At 28.7% G+C, this 21,436-nt stretch overlaps 1 protein-coding gene across 2 annotated transcripts in view; it reads left to right on the forward strand.

Moving 5' to 3' along the window:
- unc80 (unc80, NALCN channel complex subunit) overlaps positions 1-21,119 on the forward strand; it is a 49,072-nt gene extending 27,953 nt beyond the window's left edge. For both annotated transcript variants that reach the window (XM_089218067.1, XM_015509202.2), the window contains 29 exons: positions 26-183; positions 270-389; positions 644-804; positions 864-1,017; positions 1,078-1,325; positions 1,389-1,596; positions 1,690-1,882; positions 1,948-2,123; positions 2,243-2,491; positions 2,574-2,706; positions 2,998-3,138; positions 3,267-3,460; positions 7,496-7,606; positions 7,696-7,925; positions 7,985-8,180; positions 8,541-8,759; positions 9,929-10,065; positions 10,135-10,339; positions 10,395-10,547; positions 10,609-10,812; positions 10,941-11,057; positions 11,149-11,292; positions 12,639-12,765; positions 14,371-14,583; positions 14,667-14,851; positions 14,911-15,073; positions 15,249-15,455; positions 15,937-16,061; positions 17,128-21,119. In XM_089218067.1, the coding sequence (XP_089074193.1) occupies positions 26-183; positions 270-389; positions 644-804; positions 864-1,017; positions 1,078-1,325; positions 1,389-1,596; positions 1,690-1,882; positions 1,948-2,123; positions 2,243-2,491; positions 2,574-2,706; positions 2,998-3,138; positions 3,267-3,460; positions 7,496-7,606; positions 7,696-7,925; positions 7,985-8,180; positions 8,541-8,759; positions 9,929-10,065; positions 10,135-10,339; positions 10,395-10,547; positions 10,609-10,812; positions 10,941-11,057; positions 11,149-11,292; positions 12,639-12,765; positions 14,371-14,583; positions 14,667-14,851; positions 14,911-15,073; positions 15,249-15,455; positions 15,937-16,061; positions 17,128-17,580 (5,324 nt within the window). In that variant the 3' untranslated portion in view covers positions 17,581-21,119. The remainder of the gene's footprint in view (positions 1-25; positions 184-269; positions 390-643; positions 805-863; positions 1,018-1,077; positions 1,326-1,388; positions 1,597-1,689; positions 1,883-1,947; positions 2,124-2,242; positions 2,492-2,573; positions 2,707-2,997; positions 3,139-3,266; positions 3,461-7,495; positions 7,607-7,695; positions 7,926-7,984; positions 8,181-8,540; positions 8,760-9,928; positions 10,066-10,134; positions 10,340-10,394; positions 10,548-10,608; positions 10,813-10,940; positions 11,058-11,148; positions 11,293-12,638; positions 12,766-14,370; positions 14,584-14,666; positions 14,852-14,910; positions 15,074-15,248; positions 15,456-15,936; positions 16,062-17,127) is intronic.
- Positions 21,120-21,436: the final 317 nt, after the last annotated feature.

Genomic DNA, 21,436 nt, shown 5'->3' on the forward strand with positions numbered 1-21,436 from the left:
TAAAATAACTATTATTATCCTTAAGATCGAAGTGATACGTCAGATGGTTGTGCTCCAGTAATACCTGGTGAAATCAGTGGTGAAGATGAATCGGGAGCCATGATGAGTGATGATCATGCACCAACCAGCCCATGCGAGAGTAATGAAACTGATGATACGACATATTTTATGCCATGGTTAAAAGTAATTTTGTTAGACCATACTTATACAAATTTTAAAATATTTAGCACCCACGGTACTGATATTCCATTAATCAATTATAATTTCAGACAGTAATTCAAATAAATAAGTCATTTGACCATAGTTGCACGCATCAGTCATTTTGCAACCCATTATGTTATAAAAGACAGATGCGTTCTTGTTCAAGACTCATTAAAGCTATCAGAAAGGTAACATTAATAATATATTTACATTTTTAAAACAAATAAGTATAATATACTCTATACATTTATACTGTATGCAGAATATAGTGTCTGAAGTCTGTAATGTAATAATTGTAATTTATAAATCTAATTTATGAATGAATATAAATATTCGATATATACAATTTAAGTCAGCTAATCGCTGACTTTATTATTTCATAAATAATTAATAGTTAATAAATTATTAATTTGTTATAATTAATACTTCCATCTATTATTAGTTATACGGTGAAGAATTTGGTTTAATGGCTTCAATAGAAGGCAGTAGTGATTTAGAAGAATTTAGTACGATAACAAAAGTCGATGCTAAAAGAAACTTACAGTTATCAAGTTGTCAATCTTCTCCCAACAAACGAAAAGATAGTCTTGGAAAAATAGAAAAGTATTATTTCCTTATATTTAAATAAATAAATATGGTTTCTCACATTTTTTTTTTTTTAGTTCTAATTTACTTTATAATCTCGGAGAAAGTATGTCAAGCAATAAAAGAATGCTGTTAAAATCTGATTCTAAAGTTCATGAAAAAAAAGATAATAAAAACACCAACGAAGATAAGAATGATCCTCCATTAATTTTAAAATACATAAAAAATCAAGTAACAGACAAATTATTAAGATGTATTTAAATATAAAACATTAATTACACTGTTAAATAGGTACATGACATTTTCCATTGTTCAATGGCCTTATTGATAAAAGCAGCTGTTGTATTAACAGAAGAACAGGTTCTAGATATCTTACCAATTGCGTGGGAATTTTTATTAGACCCTAATCAAGAATTGGTGGCGTCCTCTTCGACTTTATTCATTATAGCGGCGTTTAAAGCTCCACAGAAATGCATTGAACTAATTAGTAGTAGTTTAACTAATAAAGATTGTATTGTTAGAGCAAATGCAATTTTAAAGTAAAGAATACCAAAAGTATTTATATTAGTATATTAATAATTTTCATTTGTTAATATGTTTAGATTTCATGTTTTATGGAAAAACCGATTTCAACCATGGCCTCGAATGGAAGAAGGAGCGCATAATTCATTTAGAATACCTCCACCAGGAATTGAATTTACTTTAACTTCACCAAAAATCGGAATAGAATGTTTACCTATTGTCGATCCTCCTTGGATGCCCCAAGTGGAAACTAAAGTAGAAGAAGTGACAATTGGTCAGGATACACATGTAAGTAATATATAGTAATATCCTCTAAAACAATAATACAAGTATACAACTATGATAGCTTATGTATACAGTGTTTATTAAACTCATGTATAGAGATCATTAGTAACAGCTACTAAAACACGAAAAAAGCAGCAAACAGAACTTATAAAAATGGCTTTAGAAGCTAAGGAAGACCAAAGAAGAAACGAACGAGAAAGTTTCCTCATCACAGCCATTCCTATTAATAGCCAAGCAGCACACGAGTCAAGCATGCATCATGGATTATCTGATCCTGAATATGAAGAAGGTTGATCATTGTTTTTTTGTTTTTTTGTTGATTAGTTTTATTTACTTCATATTACGTACCTATAGGTGTAGAAGTTGATGAACACGAAAATCAATTACGTGTTGTGGCTCATCATTTAGTTCAATCAGTAACCGTGTTATTTCCATCTGCCCTTTGTTCTGCTGTCATTGATATCATAACGTTATTAAATGATCCTGCCGTTACAGCAGATGGTAATTCAGTGTGTGAAACAGCTTATCAGGTATAAACTAATTAAGTATAATAGAAACAAATGTATAATATATAATGGCATATTGTATACTTGTACAATGTACATCATATAAAATACATAAAGAATTAAAAACGTATAAAATTGCATAGGTCATATGGGACTGTATGGTGGAAGACTGTTATTTATTTTTACGTTTTGTGTTGGAAAGACTAACCAGGGATAATCAAGAAAAAATTTTCAAGTTATTACGTCATTTAATACGATTTGTACCAAAACTACCCCACCAAGCTGCTTTTATTTTGTATAACTACATAATCGGGTATGTTATGTTTTATGTGAGATCACCACATGAAGAAGGTCAAACTATGATTGGTTCGGCTTTATCCATTTTATGGATGGTAAGACAATATAATTAACTAATTAATAATAAAGTTGACTTCACTAGGTCTTTTCAATTGAAAAAATTAAATTGTAATTTAGGTTGTTCACAGTGTACATGGTATAATGTTTAAAGATTTAAAACAAATACTACGAAAAGAACAATGTGACGGATCAATTTTGCTCACCGCTAATGTTCCCTCTACAAAAAAAGTTGTAGTGCACGGTCCTCAAGGTAAATATATTAATTGAAATTATCGGATATTGAATCATTATAGTACCTACATTCATAGTCAATAGATAATAAAAACATTAAAATAGAACAACAGCTATCTTTTTTGTGATGGGATTGAAAAAGCTGATTAGCTGAGCCGAGTTGTAATGACATTATAATTATAGTTGTGAGGTTAATAATTCATCTCAACTGGACACTAATCCAACCAAATCGTCTTATTTACTTTTAGCATTAGTTCAGTATTCTAAAAAGGTTATAAAAACAAAATTTAAATGTACATAAATTTCACAGAACAAATGTCTGGAGGCATTCCATCACAATTTCCTGTTCAAGAAGATACACAATTTTTCCAAATTTTAAAAGAGTCTTTAGATTTTTTTGGTATACCTGAAGATCGACACAGAGAATTTTTCCTTGTTAACATTAAAACTCGTGAGTATTATTTAAATATATAAATATTGTTTAGAACCCTTATTCATAAATATATTATAAAATTGCTGTGAAAAAAAAAATGTGTTATAGTAGTAGAAAATTAATAAATATACTTTCATTACTTTTAGGTCAGATTCACAATCCTACTTCTTATGTAAGAGATTATTATTTTTTTAAAAGATCACAATATCCTCAACTAGAATTAATCCAAATGGATCTTATTGAAGCATTTAATCAGTTGCAAAGTCAGGAACTTATACACAAATTTATTGAAATAGGAAAAGTACTTCTCACTTGGGCAATTTTAAAAAATGTTGATATGGTAAGTTATAATTTTTAACATAAAATAACAAACAATACAGCAATGGTGGTCTATTAAAATTGGCTAATATTACGTAATCCAGAAAATAAAAGATTGCTTTATTAGTTATTTATAAATTTATAATTTCTATAGAAACTTCCTTATTCGACATGGCCTGACCATTATTCTTTTATATTTTTCACAAGCCGTTTAAATCAAAAATAAATAATGATATATTTTATATTTTACTAATTAAATTGTATACATTATGTAGATTGTCATTATTCACGTTTAAATAAGAAAAAACCTTAAATAAAATTAAGTAATTAAAAATGTTCGTCATTCACTTCATTTGCAAATTATTTAGTTTACATATGCATGCAATGTATTATCTGTAGGTATTCGGAAATTTGGCGTTAGGATAAAACATCTCTATACTCTGGTCCACGAGAGTCCGACTGAAAACTGAACCATACCGCTGTATACACGTTGCGAATAGTAGGAATGGTGTTCACTGTTGGAGATGCACTGTTTATGGTCGGACTCTCGTAAACCGGAGTATACAGACTTTGGACTAATGAATATTTAATAAATAATAATAATAATAATAATATAATATAATAATAAAAATTATAATCATTCGATCATCGCTATCGATGTAGAGCGACAACGATGATCGAACGAAAATAGAACACATATACTAGGAACGGTAGGAATATAAAAGATAATATTAACTTGTATTAAAATAATTTTCACAATATAAACAAAAATATTTGGATAAATTACAAGAAAATTGAAATTTTAGTATAAGTTAGATAAATAGATAACATTTAGATTTATATCTAGATAATAATAATAATAATAATAATGTTTATTCAATGAATAAAATGGGCAAATTGCCCAATAGTACAAGTAAGTAAATAAGTAATTAATAAATTGATACGGAAATCGTACAACAACATTAATTTATAATAATTATAAACTAAAACGAAAATGATTGCTCAAATAAAATATTACATATTGTTAGTAAAGTAAGTTTTAAGAATTAAGGCTAACGGAGTAAAAAACTATCAATGTTAGGTGCAAGTTTTATTACACAGGGTCATGGCTCTAAGAATAGTGGAGTATTTTAAATAATTTTTCCTGTGTGATGGTAAGTAGAAAATGAAAGTGTTTCGATTATTATGTGCAGGGATATTGAATAAAGTATGTTCTAATAGGTAAGGCGCATCAATATAGTTATTGATTAGTTTATATAAAAAAGAAATATCAGCTAAATCCCATCTGGAGGCTAGAGTGGTAAAATTAAGAAGTGATCTTATTGATGTATAATCATGCTAGTTAATAGATATGTTGAATTTATATGCTGCGAACCTTAAAAATCGCTTCTGGACGCCCTCAATAATCTCGATGTCGGAATTAGTATAGGGGCTCCAAATAGGAGATCCATACTCTAGGATGGATCTTACTAAAGCGCAATAAAGCAACTTTAGTGAATCCAGATTTTTAAAATCAGACGTTGAAGTGATTTTTTTACTTTACATTCTATATGTTTCTGAAAATTTAAATCGTGGGTTAAGGTTATACCTAGGTCTTTGATAGATAAGGTTGAATGAAGTTCAATATTGCTTATATGATAAGTAAAATTAATATGTTCCTGAGAATTATAGAAGCACATCGAGTAGCATTTATTAATGTTTAATCTCATTCCCCAAACTTGTCACCAATTTACAAGGTATTTAATTCCTCTTGAAGATTTGAACAGTCACTAATATTGATGAAATACGAGAATAAATTTTAGATCATCTGCAAAAAATAAGAAGTGACATTTGCTTAAAACCAATGATATAGGTACTGTTTATGAATAAAATGAATAGGACAGGAGATAAATGGCCACCTTGAGGAGTAACTGATGGAGCAGGTAATAAACTAGATGAGAATCCAATGACTGAGGTAAATTGGGACCTATTTGTCAAGTATGAATTAAGCCAGGATAATAGGGGGTTACTGAAACTTAATTGATTTAAAGCAATAGAGAGAAATTTGTGATCCACACGATCAAAGGCCTTTTCAAAGTCCGTATATATTACATCAACTTGTCTGTTATTTTTAAAAGACTCTAGTATGAAGTGCTGTAGAGTTAAGTTGCATGAAAAGGTTGATCGACCGGGACTAAAACCATGTTGGTTATTGTCCAAAATGTTACTGATTGGATCGATTATATGCATATGAACTAGTTTCTCTAACAATTTACCAAGTTGTTCAAGGCCTGAGATTGGCCTATAATTTTTTACATCTGACTTATTGCCTTTATAAAAACATGGGTAACAGAGCTAATTTTCCATAAGGAAGGGAAGACACCTTCCTTGAGTGATTTGTTGAATAACAAGAAGACAGGATAGGCAATAGAACCTGATGAGCTGGAGAGAAAGTATCCGGAAATACCATCCGGGAGAATTCGATTTATGTAAAGAACGTAATAAGCCTTCTGAAACTTAATCATAAACTGAAGAAAAGTATAAAGAGATTGGTCAGCAGTAATCGTCCAAACATTTCCCGCCTTTTTTTAAATTCAAACCTTGGGACATTATACACTAATATTTTAGCTCATAACCTTATTATAGCTAGTGTTGTAAAGTATTTGAGTATTGGTCTTCAAAATACTTTTACAAGTATTGAATAAGTACATATTTTTAAATTTAAATACTGTTTATCAAAAAGTATTGAAGTTTATTTTAAAAACTACTTTATTATATTGAATACTTTCCAATAAAATACTTGTTTCCAATTAAAATTGTTATCAAATAAACTCAATGAGCCAATTAAAATTATTGGGAACATATTATTAACTTAAGATGCATAAATAATTATGATAAAATAATGTTTTTTGATAAACATTAAATTGACATAATTGATGTACCTAAGTATGATATATGTTTATAATTTGATTATGCAGACCATCTCCACCGATCTTGATTTAATGCTTCATGATTATAATAATAAAAATTATAATATTATTATTATTCATTAATTGTAAAGAGTTAAAAAATAAGAATGCTTTACCGTATAATGCAATATCATTATACTATATAATACAGTAATACAAAAACAGTATTAGGTAGTACTTGAAAGTATAAAAAAGTGATAGGTACTTAATTTTCAATAATATAATATATACTTTTCGTAGAAGTTATGTTTCAGACAATTTAAGAATAATTTTAGTATTTTACTAAAAATTAAAAAAATTCAATAAATTATTAAAATTAATTAATATTGAACAATTTCAACAAATTAACTTATGGCAGTAATGCATGAAGTATAAATATTTGGACGATTAATCGCGTCCATAATTAATGATAACAGCCAGCCAATAGAAAACGTTCACCAAGTTGGCCACTCTCTTTAATATCGAGGCTCTCGGCTTACCATTATTTGCAGTTTTATTATTAAGGAAAACAGAATTAGGTATATCACGAGTGCTAGAATTATTAGAAACCAATTTCCAAAAATTTTTTGGATTTATTTTTATTTCATTTTCAGAACGGTGAACAAATTCCAAATATATGGATTAAGATTTAGACTTATATTGTGCTCTCAATTTAGAGAAGATTTCGTAATTAGTTTTGGTTTTATTTCTCGTGTAAATGGAATGAGCTTTAACTTTGCCAGGCTAAAGTTTTAAGATCTTTATTAAACCAGCAGGGAAATTTGTTATTGTTATTAACTATTTTTTGGGGAATAAAACTAGTTAGGGTTATTAACAGTGCGTCTTGGAAAAGGTTAGCAGCTGCCAGCTACTTCAACATCAAGGTTATTGAAAGAATTGAACCAATTGAAATAATTAAAAACTAAGTTAGCATTTTTATAATCACTCGAGTTGTATAAAAATATATTAATTTAATTGTTAAGATTGGGTGCAAATGTGGGTAGCTTGCATATCTTTCATCTATATAAGTCTAAACACGTTAAAACTGATCACGACTTTAATTTTTATTATATTATGATTTATAAATTATTATCTCCATTAATAGTTCATTTTGAAATTTGTTTTTTAAGGTTGTACAAAGGGTGGTATTTTTACATGAGGAATTAATTAAACTACCTTCATTTCCTAGAAAAGCATTAGACGCAGATCTCGATCTATACAAAGGTGGTAACATGGGAAAGGTAAATATATAATTACTGCCATACAACACAATTAGTAATGAAATACTAATCGGTATTTAATCAATATTATGTTTATTACGTTTTTACAGGAGTTATTAGGATTGGATTTATTACATAAGTTTATCTGGGTTCGATTACTCGCTCGGATGTTTGAAGCAATGGCAGGCAACTTTGCTTATTCAGGTGACATTCATTTGTTTTTGAATGTATTAAATGGAGCAGTAACATTACACAGCGAAGATTCTTGTGTATTACGTTATGTAATGGCTACTTATATAAATGCTGCCCGCAATTTCAAAAATATATTTTCGAGCAACGGGTAGATAATACAAATTTGAGTGTTGATTTTTGGTATTTCATTATGATTTACATTTGCAGGTATCTGTTGATTATCCCCACACTACTCCAACTATATGCAAGTCATCACACGAATAAGATTGTTACTCGATCAATTGAATATACAATTAAGCAGTTTTACTTGATGAATCGTAAGCCATTCATATTACAAATGTTTGGCAGTGCGTCTAGTATTTTAGACTTAGACGATGCAACAAATATAGAGGATTCAAGTCGTGTATGTGTTTAAAGTTCATAAATTTAAGATTCTGATAGAATTATTTTGTATTCAACATGAGTGTTTTTTAATACTTTGTATGAAAATTAAAAAAAAAAAATTATTTTTAGAATTCTCTAAGATATAGTATGACCAGTCATTTGGTTTTTGGATGTATCCATGTTTTGGGTATACACTTGATTCTTCGGAACCGTATTATAGAGGTGTTTACCCAATATATGGCTACATCTAAAAATCATATCTAACAACAATTTAATTTAATTTAACTACCTATATATTGTAATAGGATAAGTATTAAGTACCTATTCAATATTTAACGCTTTCTTCCTTCTGTTTATCTCATAAAAGTGAATTGTTTAGGTTGAAGCTAATTACTTTTTCAAATTGATATTGAGCTTGGAAACTGCATCGCCCGATCCCATTCATATTAGTGAATTGATAAAAGAAGAAAAGCCATTACAAGCGGTTGATTTTTGTTATCAAGATGAAGATGATACTATCACAATACAAGATTGCATATCTTTATGCGTAATGGTTATAGCATTTTCACCTGAAACCTTACGCTCATATCAGATGCTTGTGAGTATTCTATAGATAATCATGTGTAGGTAACATGAATATCATCGTACTATTTCTTCAACCAAATCATAACATCCCTGCAAATTTACGTTCAACAGAACCGACTCTAATTAAAATATCATAAAAATCCAATTAAGTAACACTTGTTCTTAAATTTAAGTTTGATAATAGGTGAATTCACTCTAATATTAAAATTTAAAAGTTATGACGCAGAGTTGGTTGTGCTAAGCTTAAATTTACCAAGTTACGCGTAGGTCAAAGATAAATAATTAAATAGTATGTTGATATCATCTTAACTCAAGATTCACCCGGTATTAATTACAATTTACAGTGGTCGCCACTTATAGTGTTCACTAGTTATAAGAATCAGCCGCTTATAGTGATCAAAAATGCCAGAATCGGAACAAATAGCGGTTACAAGTGCATTATTCGTTGCATACAATGTACAGGTTTTCGGTTATTGTGATCAGAAATATAAAATATAAATATAATTTACAATAATATCACCTCTTTTTGTGTACAGGGAAAACGATTACGAATGACAATTATCTTAAACGAGCTAATCTTATCTAATGTAACCCACATAGTGAGTTCACATAGTACTTCATAATATCGTACGTCATGTTTGAAACCGTTTTTGTTCTTACAAGCACCGATATTTTACACTATATAGGTACGCAGTTTGTTTTCGTCCGTCATTCAATGTACTGGATATATAGAATAAAAAATTAAAAAATTAAAATTATTAAAAATAAAAATAATAATACTACATAAATACAATTTTAACATTCAAATGTTTTTATGTTATTTTCTACCTGTTTTTTGACTCGCCACTTATCGGGATTTCCGGTTATAGTGATCAAATTACTCTTGAACGAATATGATCATTGATCACTATAAAGGGTGACCACTGTATTATAAATGTAGTGACTACAAATAGTGGTATTAGATCATCAATACAAATGATCAAAAGATAAAATTTAAGCACCATTTTTAATTTTACATTCTTTTATTATAATTAAGTTACTGTCAACTTTTAAATAGCCGTTTATAGAGTTTTAGTTTCAATACATTTTACCATCATTCCATAGTCCATATTAATAATATATGATACTTTATACTTATCATTATAAAATTTGTATAATATTATATGTTTTTTCTTTATGTAGCTTATTTTAGAAGCCATTTTACCATGTTATTTAAAACACATTCAGCAACCAATGTACCGAGACATCGAAAGAGATGTTATCAATCAACTAATCATTTCAATAAAAACGTTAATTAATAATAGTGAAGCGTTATCAAAGTATGCATTATAGGCTATTATACAATAATAACTATTATTAATCAAAAGTGTTTAACATTTTAAAACTAGACATTATAACGGGCCACAAAAAACTAGTCAGGAGCCAAAAGATTCTAGTCAGAGAAATTGTAGTAAAGGACTATGTTCTCCGACTGGTGGTGAAACGAAAGATCTGGAGTCGAATTCAAAAATGTTTAGTGAACGTAAAATCCATAAAGCTCCCCCCGATAGAGAGTTTTTGGAATTTGAGATACAAGTTGAAGAAAAATATGCCGTAAGATAAATGTATTATACACACCTATTATATTATTAAAACTTATTGTTTTTAGGCTCTACGAAATGAATTTCGCCGAACTAGAGATGTTTTGTTATCAGTTGTAACAGATTTTGTGGTTATATGCCATGCTAGACTAACCGAATTAAGTCGCAAGTACCCCAAAGAAGGGAAACCTTTTGAAATTCTAGATACACGGATGCAAATCGTTAGTTCTTAAAACTTAATTGCAATTTATCTTGTTTACTTATTATTAAATACTTTTATAGAGATTAGGTGAAGTTGCTCATAGTTTATTAAAGGTATCGCCTTATGACCCAGAAACGATGTCGTGTAAAGGGCTACTGAAGTATATGACAAATATTTTACCAATAGTTGATTGGGCAGCAGAAGCTTTACGCCCAACTCTCTTAGGAATTCTTAGGAGACTTGATAAAACATTCAATAAAATTTACAAAAAGCCATCTATCAGAGTAAGTTGGGATAAACTATTTTAAATGCCTTATATTAATATAGTTTAAAATGCTAAAATTATTATTTTATGAGATAGAAGTTTCATTAGTAAGGGAAACTTGTCTAAACAATTTTTATTATGGTTTAGAGGTACACTGATTGGTATGCTGCAGGAGAATTAATAAAAGGGGTTTATGAAATACTGTCTGAACATCCATTTATCGTACATATTCCACATTTCAAAGCTCTTATTTCCACTTGTCAAGTAAATACTATTACCTATTTATTTTATTAATTATTCAAATGGAAGATATTATTTAATTATATTGAATATAACTGATATTTGTAATATATAGGGTATCATAGTTGGTGATTCAGGGAGTACGGCTACCGTGGCAGTTGATAATTTCCAACAATCTATTATACCAGTGGAAACACCTCCTCCACATTTTTGTGCCATTGTCATACGTCTATTGGCGTTACATATTTTGGCGATAGGGGTAAGTTAGTAGAAATATTTAGGAAAGTATAAAATAAAAATGTTAATAATCTGCTTATGTACTTAACCGGCAACTCTCGGTATTTTCTTGAATCATTTTATCTCTCTTCTATACCTGCGTTAATATTATACCTATATTGGCTATATTACTTTAAGTTTTAATTATATTTCTGTAAATGTGTAATAATCAAAAATAAAAATAAAATGTAAATTGTTGTAATGTGTTAAGCTGCGTACACACTTGTAACATTAACTCGTAACATCCTTTGATGCGACTCAATTTACCGACAACTGGTGGAACGGTGTTACGGCGTTACAGCGTAACAGAAAATGTTACAAGTGTGTACGCGGCTTTAGGAAAAATGTATTGAGAACACTATCAGGTTTGTCTAAATTCATGAATAACACGTAATACCATGATTTTATCTAAGTTCTATACAAAAAAACTAACGGGAAGTCTATAACGTTAAGTTTGATTAGTAAATGTTAAAAAAAAGTAAAATTTAAAAATTCCTAAAATAGTAAGCCTTTTGTAGCTAGTTGTAAAAAAAAAAAAAAAATGTACAATAGCAATTTAAAAATTACTAGTGTGTACATATTATATAAATTGAACCCGTGCACTTCGTAGCCTGTTAAAATTCCTACCTCTTATATGTCTCAAACTGTATGTTAAATTCGTTAGCTGTGGTTATACTGGCAGTATATTTTTATACATACAGATAGATAACGGTTAAAATACACTAAGTAATAATCTTACAAAGATATTCAATTTGTATATATATATATAAATCATTTCTTAGGAGTATTTTGCATTATAAATTTAACTTACTGACCAAATTTAATACTCGTAACTTCAGAGATTCAAGCAAGATTCATTTTTCATTTTCACCCATTTTAACCTTTTTAACCACTGTAACGCTGACAAATAATGTGGCTTTCTATTCATAAAAGAATTTTCAAAACCGATTTAGTAGATCCAGAGATTATCCCCTATAGCTTCACAAACTCTAACTCTTTATAATAATATAATATAGGTTTAGTATATTTTTTGGTGGAAAAATGAAGCAACTTATAGAAATGCGATCCCCCTCCCTTTCCCCTCAGCCAAAAAACCAAAAATTGGATGCCGTGGTTAAACTCAGGAACGTATTTGGAACAACTTTATGAAAAAAAAGTTAAATAGCATCATAACAAAATAGGAGTATAAAAATGGCCTGTTCTTTCATATATATATAAAGATTATTTACTTATTAATAATAACTTAAATAGAAATAATACTATATTGTACCAAAACCCTATAATTGTCAATTAATAAAAAAAATATCATACATTGTATTCTGTTACTAGGATAATTATACGCTGGAACAGTCAGTCGGAGGAATGATTAATATTATGTCATCTCAAGTCAAGACTGAGAGCTTTCTAATGAATTTATTTTTACCACTTTGCTTTAGAGTTGGTATAGGAAAAAAAGGTAAATAGATTCTTAAATTGCCTATACTGAAAATTATTTAGATCTAACCTTTTTTGCAAATGCATACTTGATACAATTAATATTTCAAATTTGTATTTAAATAAATTAGAAAAAAATATTTTTATATTTTTTTATTGATGACCCGCGCCAGGTTATTTATTCTTATGTCTATTTTTTTTTTTTTAGTATATATAGGTAATATCTGAAAAATGTGGAGGTAACAATATAGTTTTTTTTTTTTAACAAAGTGCAATCTATATTATACTCTAATTTTCTTAAATATATTTATTATTTATTTAATTACATGAATAATAAATACAGGGTGTCCCGCGAGGATTTACCCATTGCAATATCTCACAAAATAATGGAGATATCAAAATTCTGGTTTTTTAATAAAATTCACAGGGATAAGAACTACAATGTTTGACTTTTACGATTCAGAAACTAATTTTACACGTCAGACTTTTCTCTGTTTGTTCTGCTTTCTTTCATTAGTCGTTTTCTATTAATATCATATAGAATATAATGTAGGTACCTATGCAAAAAAATGTGGTAAAATGGAAAAAATAAATATAAATTATAATGACATAAAGAAGATGATGCAACGCATTGATAACATATTGATATAACTTTTAAGAAATGAGTAATTTTAATTGTAACTTATAAACTCAAATTTTTGTGGTTTGTACAGAATGATTTTTTTTTTCAGGTTTTATTTCATTTTATCATATAAAACCATAACTGTAAGTAACAAATATAATATACATAGATATTATATTATATAGTATTTAATATGTATGTATATTATATTGTCACAAACCACAAAAATTTGAGTTTATTAGTTACAATTAAAATTACTCATTTCTTAAAAGTTATATCATTATGTTATCAATGCGTTGCGTCATCTTCTTTATGTCATTATAATTTATATTTATCTTTTCCGTTTTACCACATTGTTTGCATACATTATATTCTATATGATATTAATAGAAAATGACTCATGAAAGAAAGGCAGAATAAACAGAGAAAAGTCTGACGTGTAAAATTTAATTTCTGAATCGTAAAAGTTGAACATACTTTGAAATATCTGGACGTTTATCCGAGCTGAGTTTGACTGGTGATAGAGTTTTATGTATAAAAACCAACACTTTTTATAGTATGATACCTAGTGGATCTGGATCTAATGAACGATTATGTTTGCTTCGAACAATAGTTTGCATCATATCACTGATGGAAATGTTTGTTTTGTCATATGAATTTGTCTTAAGGTTCTAAATTTTTGTTTTTAATGTTTAACTTATTAATTACTATCCAATATTCATTGTCACTGTCTCTCTGGAAAAATATGATAAACAGTAAAATTTTCAAAAACAGAAACCAAAAATACTGCTTATTTTATTAAATGAAAAATTTTAAATACTAAGATTTAAATATTTAATTCACTATAGTTTTAATTGTACTCACATTTAAATTTATACTGAATAAATCTTAGGTTTATCATTTATTTGACTTTAAATGATAATTATTACCTACATTTAAATTTGACATGACGAGTTTGTTTAAAATATTTGTAAATTAATGTTTAATATATGTATTTTTTTAAAGATATGCATTGTATGAGACCATGCGATATCAAATTTATGTTGTCAGTCGTCTTAAATTCAATGAGTCCACCTGTAAAAACTACATGTTTGACATTTGTGCAACTTACAAATGTAAAACAAACGTCTGATTTACGAACAAACTCATATACATTCAACAGGGATTCAAAACCAGCCCCAACAGTTTCTAAATCATTTTTCAAAGTGTTATTTTTAGGTGATTATCGTAAAAACTATACTAGTTGAATTGCAGTTTGTACTTAACTATATTATTCATAAATTTTTATTTGTGTTTTTTAGCCCTTAAAATAATGCTCGTATGTTTCGAATCCGAGTTAGCTTTACAATATCAACGTATCGCGCATACTGTAAAGGAACTCATGAATGTGCAAGATGCTAGGGCATCCATTTGGTCTTTTATTGAGTTTATCATCATTAACAGATCACCGCTCTTCATTCTTCTCCAGCCTTTCATCATGCAAAGAGTAAAATACTTTTATGCACATTTTTACATATCTCGCTGACTAATTAACTTAATTTTCAGTTGGGATTAATGAACGTGCCAGAACACGAAACAACATCACACAACTTGCTTAAAGAAAAGCTTATAGAGTATACTGCTATCACTCCATTATGCAGGAGTTCTCTACTTGTTGAACTAATGAATGAAATGACTGAACTCAAGCAAGAATTGGATGATCGATTAGGTATTGTGTTCTTATTAAATTAATATCTAAATTATTATTAATTAATATCTTAATGCTGGATTATGGAGTAACGAATACAAAATGAGTCAATTTTATTATAAAAAAATTTAAATGATGATTATGATTATACAATTTTACTCAGTAATTAAGTTACTTCTTCTATTTATATATCTAGATGAGCAACGAACAAGATCTAGTAATGGCTTGCGAAATTCGTGTGAAACTCAACACCGACCATCTATTATAAATTTGTTACCAGGGAACTCAAATCCATCTTATAGTGTATGTACCATAAACACGCATAGAGAATCAATATCAAGTGTACGCAGTAACTTAAGTAGCCAAGAAAGTTCCATCAAGAATTTGGGAAATATGCAAAGAGGTATTTTTCATTATTATTATAGGTTAATTGATTAGTATATATCGCATAGATATCAGCTGATGAGTGATGATGTTATTATAAAATTGTAATTGTAATTTCTATTTTCTTGACCAAATAAAATACCCAGATATTCAAGTAATTTGATTATAAATAGTGATATATCAAATTTTCGTCAAAACTGCTGTTATTAACTAGTAAATCACGTGTTTTCCTAGACGGAATCATAATTACGTAGTTGGCACTATTATACATATAATATTCATATACATCACACAGGCAAATACACATGTGTAAAAATTTTTAGATAAACCAATTAAAATAAATATTGCTTGTTAAATAAAGAAAATAGATTAATGCATGTCGGTAAATCATCATCATCCTCTATTATCTATAACCGTCTAAAATTGTAAAGCACCTACTTATAATAATTAAAATGAAATATTAATTGATCATTCATAAAATGTATTCAACTCAAATATAGATCTGAAAAATGCGGATGGAGACCAAATCGACATATTATCAACAAAATTCAACGAACCACGTTTACAACGTTCAAGAGCACAGAGTCGAAAAATTTTCCGTTTTCGTCAAAGCCGTCGTATGGAGGTAATTAAAAAGTTTTACTTTTTTATTTAATTTTAATTTAATACTTCTTACCAATACTTTTGGTATTTATCTTTATTCGTCGAATTTCAAATCTCATAATAAAGTGAATATCCACTTTACGAAGACAACTCATTATTAACACTTTGTATGTATTCATTGTTCCTGAAATACCCATTCCTTCAACCATAAATCTTTATAGATATTTTACTAGGTATGTAACACTCGTATAACCAAAAATAATTAAATGATATTAATACATCAGAATTCATTTGAAAAGTCAATCAGGTACGCTGCTGATGTCAATCTATATTTCCAGTATATCATGAGTCATTATTCATAATTCATAACCATAAGTATGACGTTTAATCGAGTGCATATCTGTCAAGGGTGTATTTTTCGGTATTTTATAGATATGATAGGTTTAGCGACAATATTCAAAACATTACAACTGAAAACTAAATGAAAACGAAACTGATAAATGCTTCATTCAAATATTATCATCCTTCAATACACTCGGTGTATACCCATGTGGAACAATTAGAAGAAGTGAAAGAAAATGCTTCACAAAAAATTGATTTTCTCACGTTTACATAAAGTTACAAAACACTTAAATTTAAGTATCTGCCTATGGTCTACATAATATTACTATGGTGTGTACATAATATAAAGAACATCTAAGAGGAGGATAAGTTCAGTTATTTTTTATTACGTTTGTTAATACAGAAGATTCCTCCTCAACGACATATTTGTATAAATTTATCTATTTTTTGTTTCGATTATTATTTAGTAGCCATAAACAAGTTTTAGTGTTATTTTACAATTGTATCATTATTTATAAATTTATAATACAAACAATAAAAACAGAGATAATAATATAGGAAAAAACTAGGTTCAAGAGGACTCATCCATATCCATTGCTACCCATACCAAACACTGCCATATTATATTCATATAATATTATATAATATAGATTATATCATTATAAAATTGATCTGGGAGACTCTTCTTCTGGGTTGATTTACTCAGATACGTTTGTATTTGTCTTAGTCATTTAATGAATCAACAGGTGATCCCGCAAGGTGTCAAGTCACAACAGCAACAAACTTACGATGACATGGACAAAGTACAGATGATGCCCAACAATTGCATATGCGAATGCCTAAGCACGAGAACAATACCATTGGACGAAGGCCGGGTTTCGATGTCCAAACCTGAGATGATATGGGAGGAGGATAGCCACAGTGCGCCGTCGCGGACGTCCAGCACATCGGGCTACCGGGAGAACTGCAGCCTGCTGATGATGCCAATGGGCAGCTCCGACGAACGGTCGTCGTCGCCAGTTCACTTAAACCATCACCACAACTGTCTTACAGCAAGCTGTTCTACTATAATGCCAGCTGACAATCCCGGCTCAGTGGCGACCGCCGCCGAATGCAGTGACCGGGAAATGAGTGGCAACGACGACGTTGGCAGTCAGCAGACGATCGCCACTTACGAGCAGGAGGATACGTTGCTCTGAGCTACCACTGATGACCTTTTTTGGTTTTGGTACAACTACGATTACAGCTGTAACGAAGGTTTTATTATTATTTCGAAGTTGCCTATATGTAAATACAATATAATCGTAGACTTATACTTATTAGTTATTAGTAAGGATAATAAAGGATTCATTTAAACATAAAGGGAGTGAGGCCTGAGTCAGTAGAGATTTGAGGAAATTGTGGTTACTGTATGTAACTCCGCCACAAAAACTCACCTCAACTTCTGATAATATTCTGCAGTTAAAAAAAAAACTTAATGACTTAATTATCCTTCCCTACCTCTTTTTAATATCTATACCATAATGCATGAATTGAGTATAAGTCTATGATTATAATATGCCCATCTAATTGCGACAAAGTCTAAAAATTAATATTTATAAAAAATGATTATAATCATATACAGTACAAAAATTGCTCACATAGCAAGAATTAAATCTAATTTTGTATTTGTTTATAATTTTACATATTATATTCTAACCAACTGACCAACCACTGCCTGCAAAATTGGAAAGTGAAATATATCACAGAATACTCTTTAGCCATGCGATAGCCACCATTGCGGATCTTCGTATAACGGTAATAGAGGTATAATATGTTATATACTATTACGTATTATCTAAGAGTTTATATGTAACAATATTTACTCAAAGGTATTACACTATATTATACGTCATATCACATTCGCAATGGCCAAATTATGTCTTCAGAAACTTACTGTTAGGAGGGCGCAACACCCATTTTTGTTGTCTCAGTCTTTTAAACGCATAATATAACAAATTTACGCTCAGCAGTTCACATTCTATGCCTACGATAATTCCGACAAAACACAGATAATGTTGTTACCATCAAGTTTCATAATAGTTCTATTCACTCTAATTTTTAAGTTAACGGAATAAAACGTAAACTGCTGAGCGTAAATTTGCTATGTTACGAGTTTGTAAGACTGAGACAACAAACATAGGTGTTGCGCCCTCTTAAGACAGAATATTATAGAATTTTGGTTATATATAACAGCACAATATCAGTTGCATTATTTCATATTATTGTAAAGGAAAAATTTATAACCTTAAAAAAAAAATCAAATTTTATCCTAATCGACACTTTTCTATCCTTTTAAATATTTCTTATATACTATAATGGGATAGTTCCTTCTATTGATTAAAATTAAAAAAATGTATAATTTAATATAGGTACTATATAGGCCTATTACTATAAACGAAAATAAAAATTATACATAATTGGGTGATTTATATGAAATTGATGTATACTATATTAATATATTAGAATATATTAACAAAAATAGTAAATATTTAAATGTCCATCTATAAGTATTATTCAAATAACCTATGTAAAAAAAAAAAATACAATAAATATGAAAAATAATCGTATAAAATGAATTCCGATGGTAAGTTGGATCAATCTCACTAACAACCGGTCTGTAATTTGGTCTGCTTTTAAATAAATACGGGAACTATACCCTCTACCCCGACCAACCTAAAAACAAAAATGACGCCATTGCATATTTTATAATATGAAACAAAAGTAATATAATACATAGTTGGATAGATATAACTACCACAGTTTGCAATGGTTAAGTGATATAATATGTATCATTTATAGATCCTTGTTATTTATAGATAAGTAAACTGATACATTTTATAATGTGATAGTACGGTTATGATAGTTTGACAAATGTGTTTTTACAGAGCTTGAAACCTAATTAAAATCTGTCATAAAAACCAATCTCGTTGAAAATTGGTAACCAATATATTGTTAATAAAAATGGTTTCAAGCCCTGGCCTTATTATGCATAATTCTAGAGTTAAATTATTATAATATCGTTGTATGGGACGTCACTGTACAGCTCCGATCCAAACGAAAATAATTTACTAGTTTATAAGCATAAATTCGTAAAAATTGTATTATTTCTAAACTAAACCTGTGATTTCTAATTTAACGTAGCCGTCACGTATTTATTAATATAGAGTTAAATTCCTGCCATAACGATATTGGTACCAACAAAAAAAGTTATATATATATATATATTTATATTGCACTCAGATTGTCATACTTATTTTTTTATACCATTCGCGTTCGCCTAAGACACTGGCTGGTCGCCGTACAGCTCTTCAAACCACCGCCGAGTTGGTCATTAGTGCATTATTAATAAATCACTTAAGATGTTTAAAGCTGTCGACCGCCGAAAACATGGTTGAATGTTCTCGTGTTATCAAAAACGTATGGGTTTCTATAATCATATTTTGTGCGCTATTTATAATTATTTTAACGGTTTGATGAAAAAATGTATAGGTATACTAATAGTACCTAATACACGACGTGCCTATAAGTAAGAAGAAAAATGTTCAAATGACAATACAAATAAAAATTGTCTTTTAATTAATAACATACAAGGTTACTCGTCACAATTTTAGACAGCACTATTTACAAATAAGATATGTTAAACACACATAAGTAAAATATATCTAGTACCTACTTAGCTAATAATTTATTATATCTTAATATGTAGGGAAGAATAGTCAATTTTAAAATAGGTAGCCGTACAGGCCTTTATTATGACCAATATTATACATAATAATTTTATTATGTATTTAATTTAGTTATTTCTTATTATTCTCAGTTCTGTGATAAGAATAAAGTAATGAGCTTTGGGTTATCATTAGCATAATTTGAATACAGGTTATTATATAGCTATTAGGGATCTGTAACTCATATACAAGGGAACTAATGGGCAATATGTTTCGATTTTAGTAGATATTGTAATATTAAGGTAGATAAGCGAAACTAATACTTTTCAATTTGTATATTGTAATTTCGTAAAGGTACCTGTTAATTTTATGAATTGATTATTAATAGATTATAAATAGATTATAAATAGCGTTATTTTTTTGTTTAAAATGTAAAAAAAAAAAAAAAACGTTGTCTGGAATGTTATATACATGATAATTCTATTATTAAATTATTAAATTCTATTACATTATTATTCGCATAAACTATTACATTTAATATTTTAATGCAAAAAAAAAAAAAATTATAAAGGGATTAAGATCGTGATATGTCTACAATTAAGCACTATTAATAGCTCCATATTTTAGAACTTCGTTTTGTACATGTCCATAAGTCATGTGTAAATGGAATCGTAAAACGAATGTTCTAATACTGGAATTCAAATTATTTTAATAGGGAACCATATATTCTATTATATTTAAGTATCTAACGCACTTGTAATATTAGATATTATAGATATATATTATATTATTTTTTAGCGTTAATAATAATGTATTGAGTTAATCAGAACTTACACGATTCAAATGTGTTTAATTATATAGATTAATTATATTATGTAATAGAAACTAATTATCAAATAAACTATTAGAATATATTATATAGTATATTTGAATTTTTTTGGGATCAAATAAATATGTATTATTATATTACATACTTAGTGATAAATTATAGTATACATTTTTTACAAAATAAATGTACTTACTGCAAATAATGGTGAAACATAACATTACATGTATTTCATTATCTGTCTATAATATATAGTTGAGTTCATAATGAGATTGTCCAAGGGCTTCCATTCTAGAATATCTATTACAGCTCATGCACTAGTGCGTCCAACACTTGAGTATGGCATAACTGTATATGTTCCTCATGATGCATGCAAGTGACTCGATGCAGCCCAAAAGGGTACAGCGATAACTTTTTAGGTTTGCTAGTAATTTGTCACTTAAAGTGGATTGTCTCTTTGTTTTGTTTTAAAATCCCTAACAACAGTTCGCTTCTTAATTTCACATTCAACTACCAACTACA

This window comes from Diuraphis noxia, unplaced genomic scaffold (genome assembly GCF_037042655.1).
Source record: "Diuraphis noxia isolate RWA-SAM2 unplaced genomic scaffold, SU_Dnox_SAM2 contig0001, whole genome shotgun sequence".
Classification (NCBI taxonomy): domain Eukaryota; kingdom Metazoa; phylum Arthropoda; class Insecta; order Hemiptera; family Aphididae; genus Diuraphis; species Diuraphis noxia.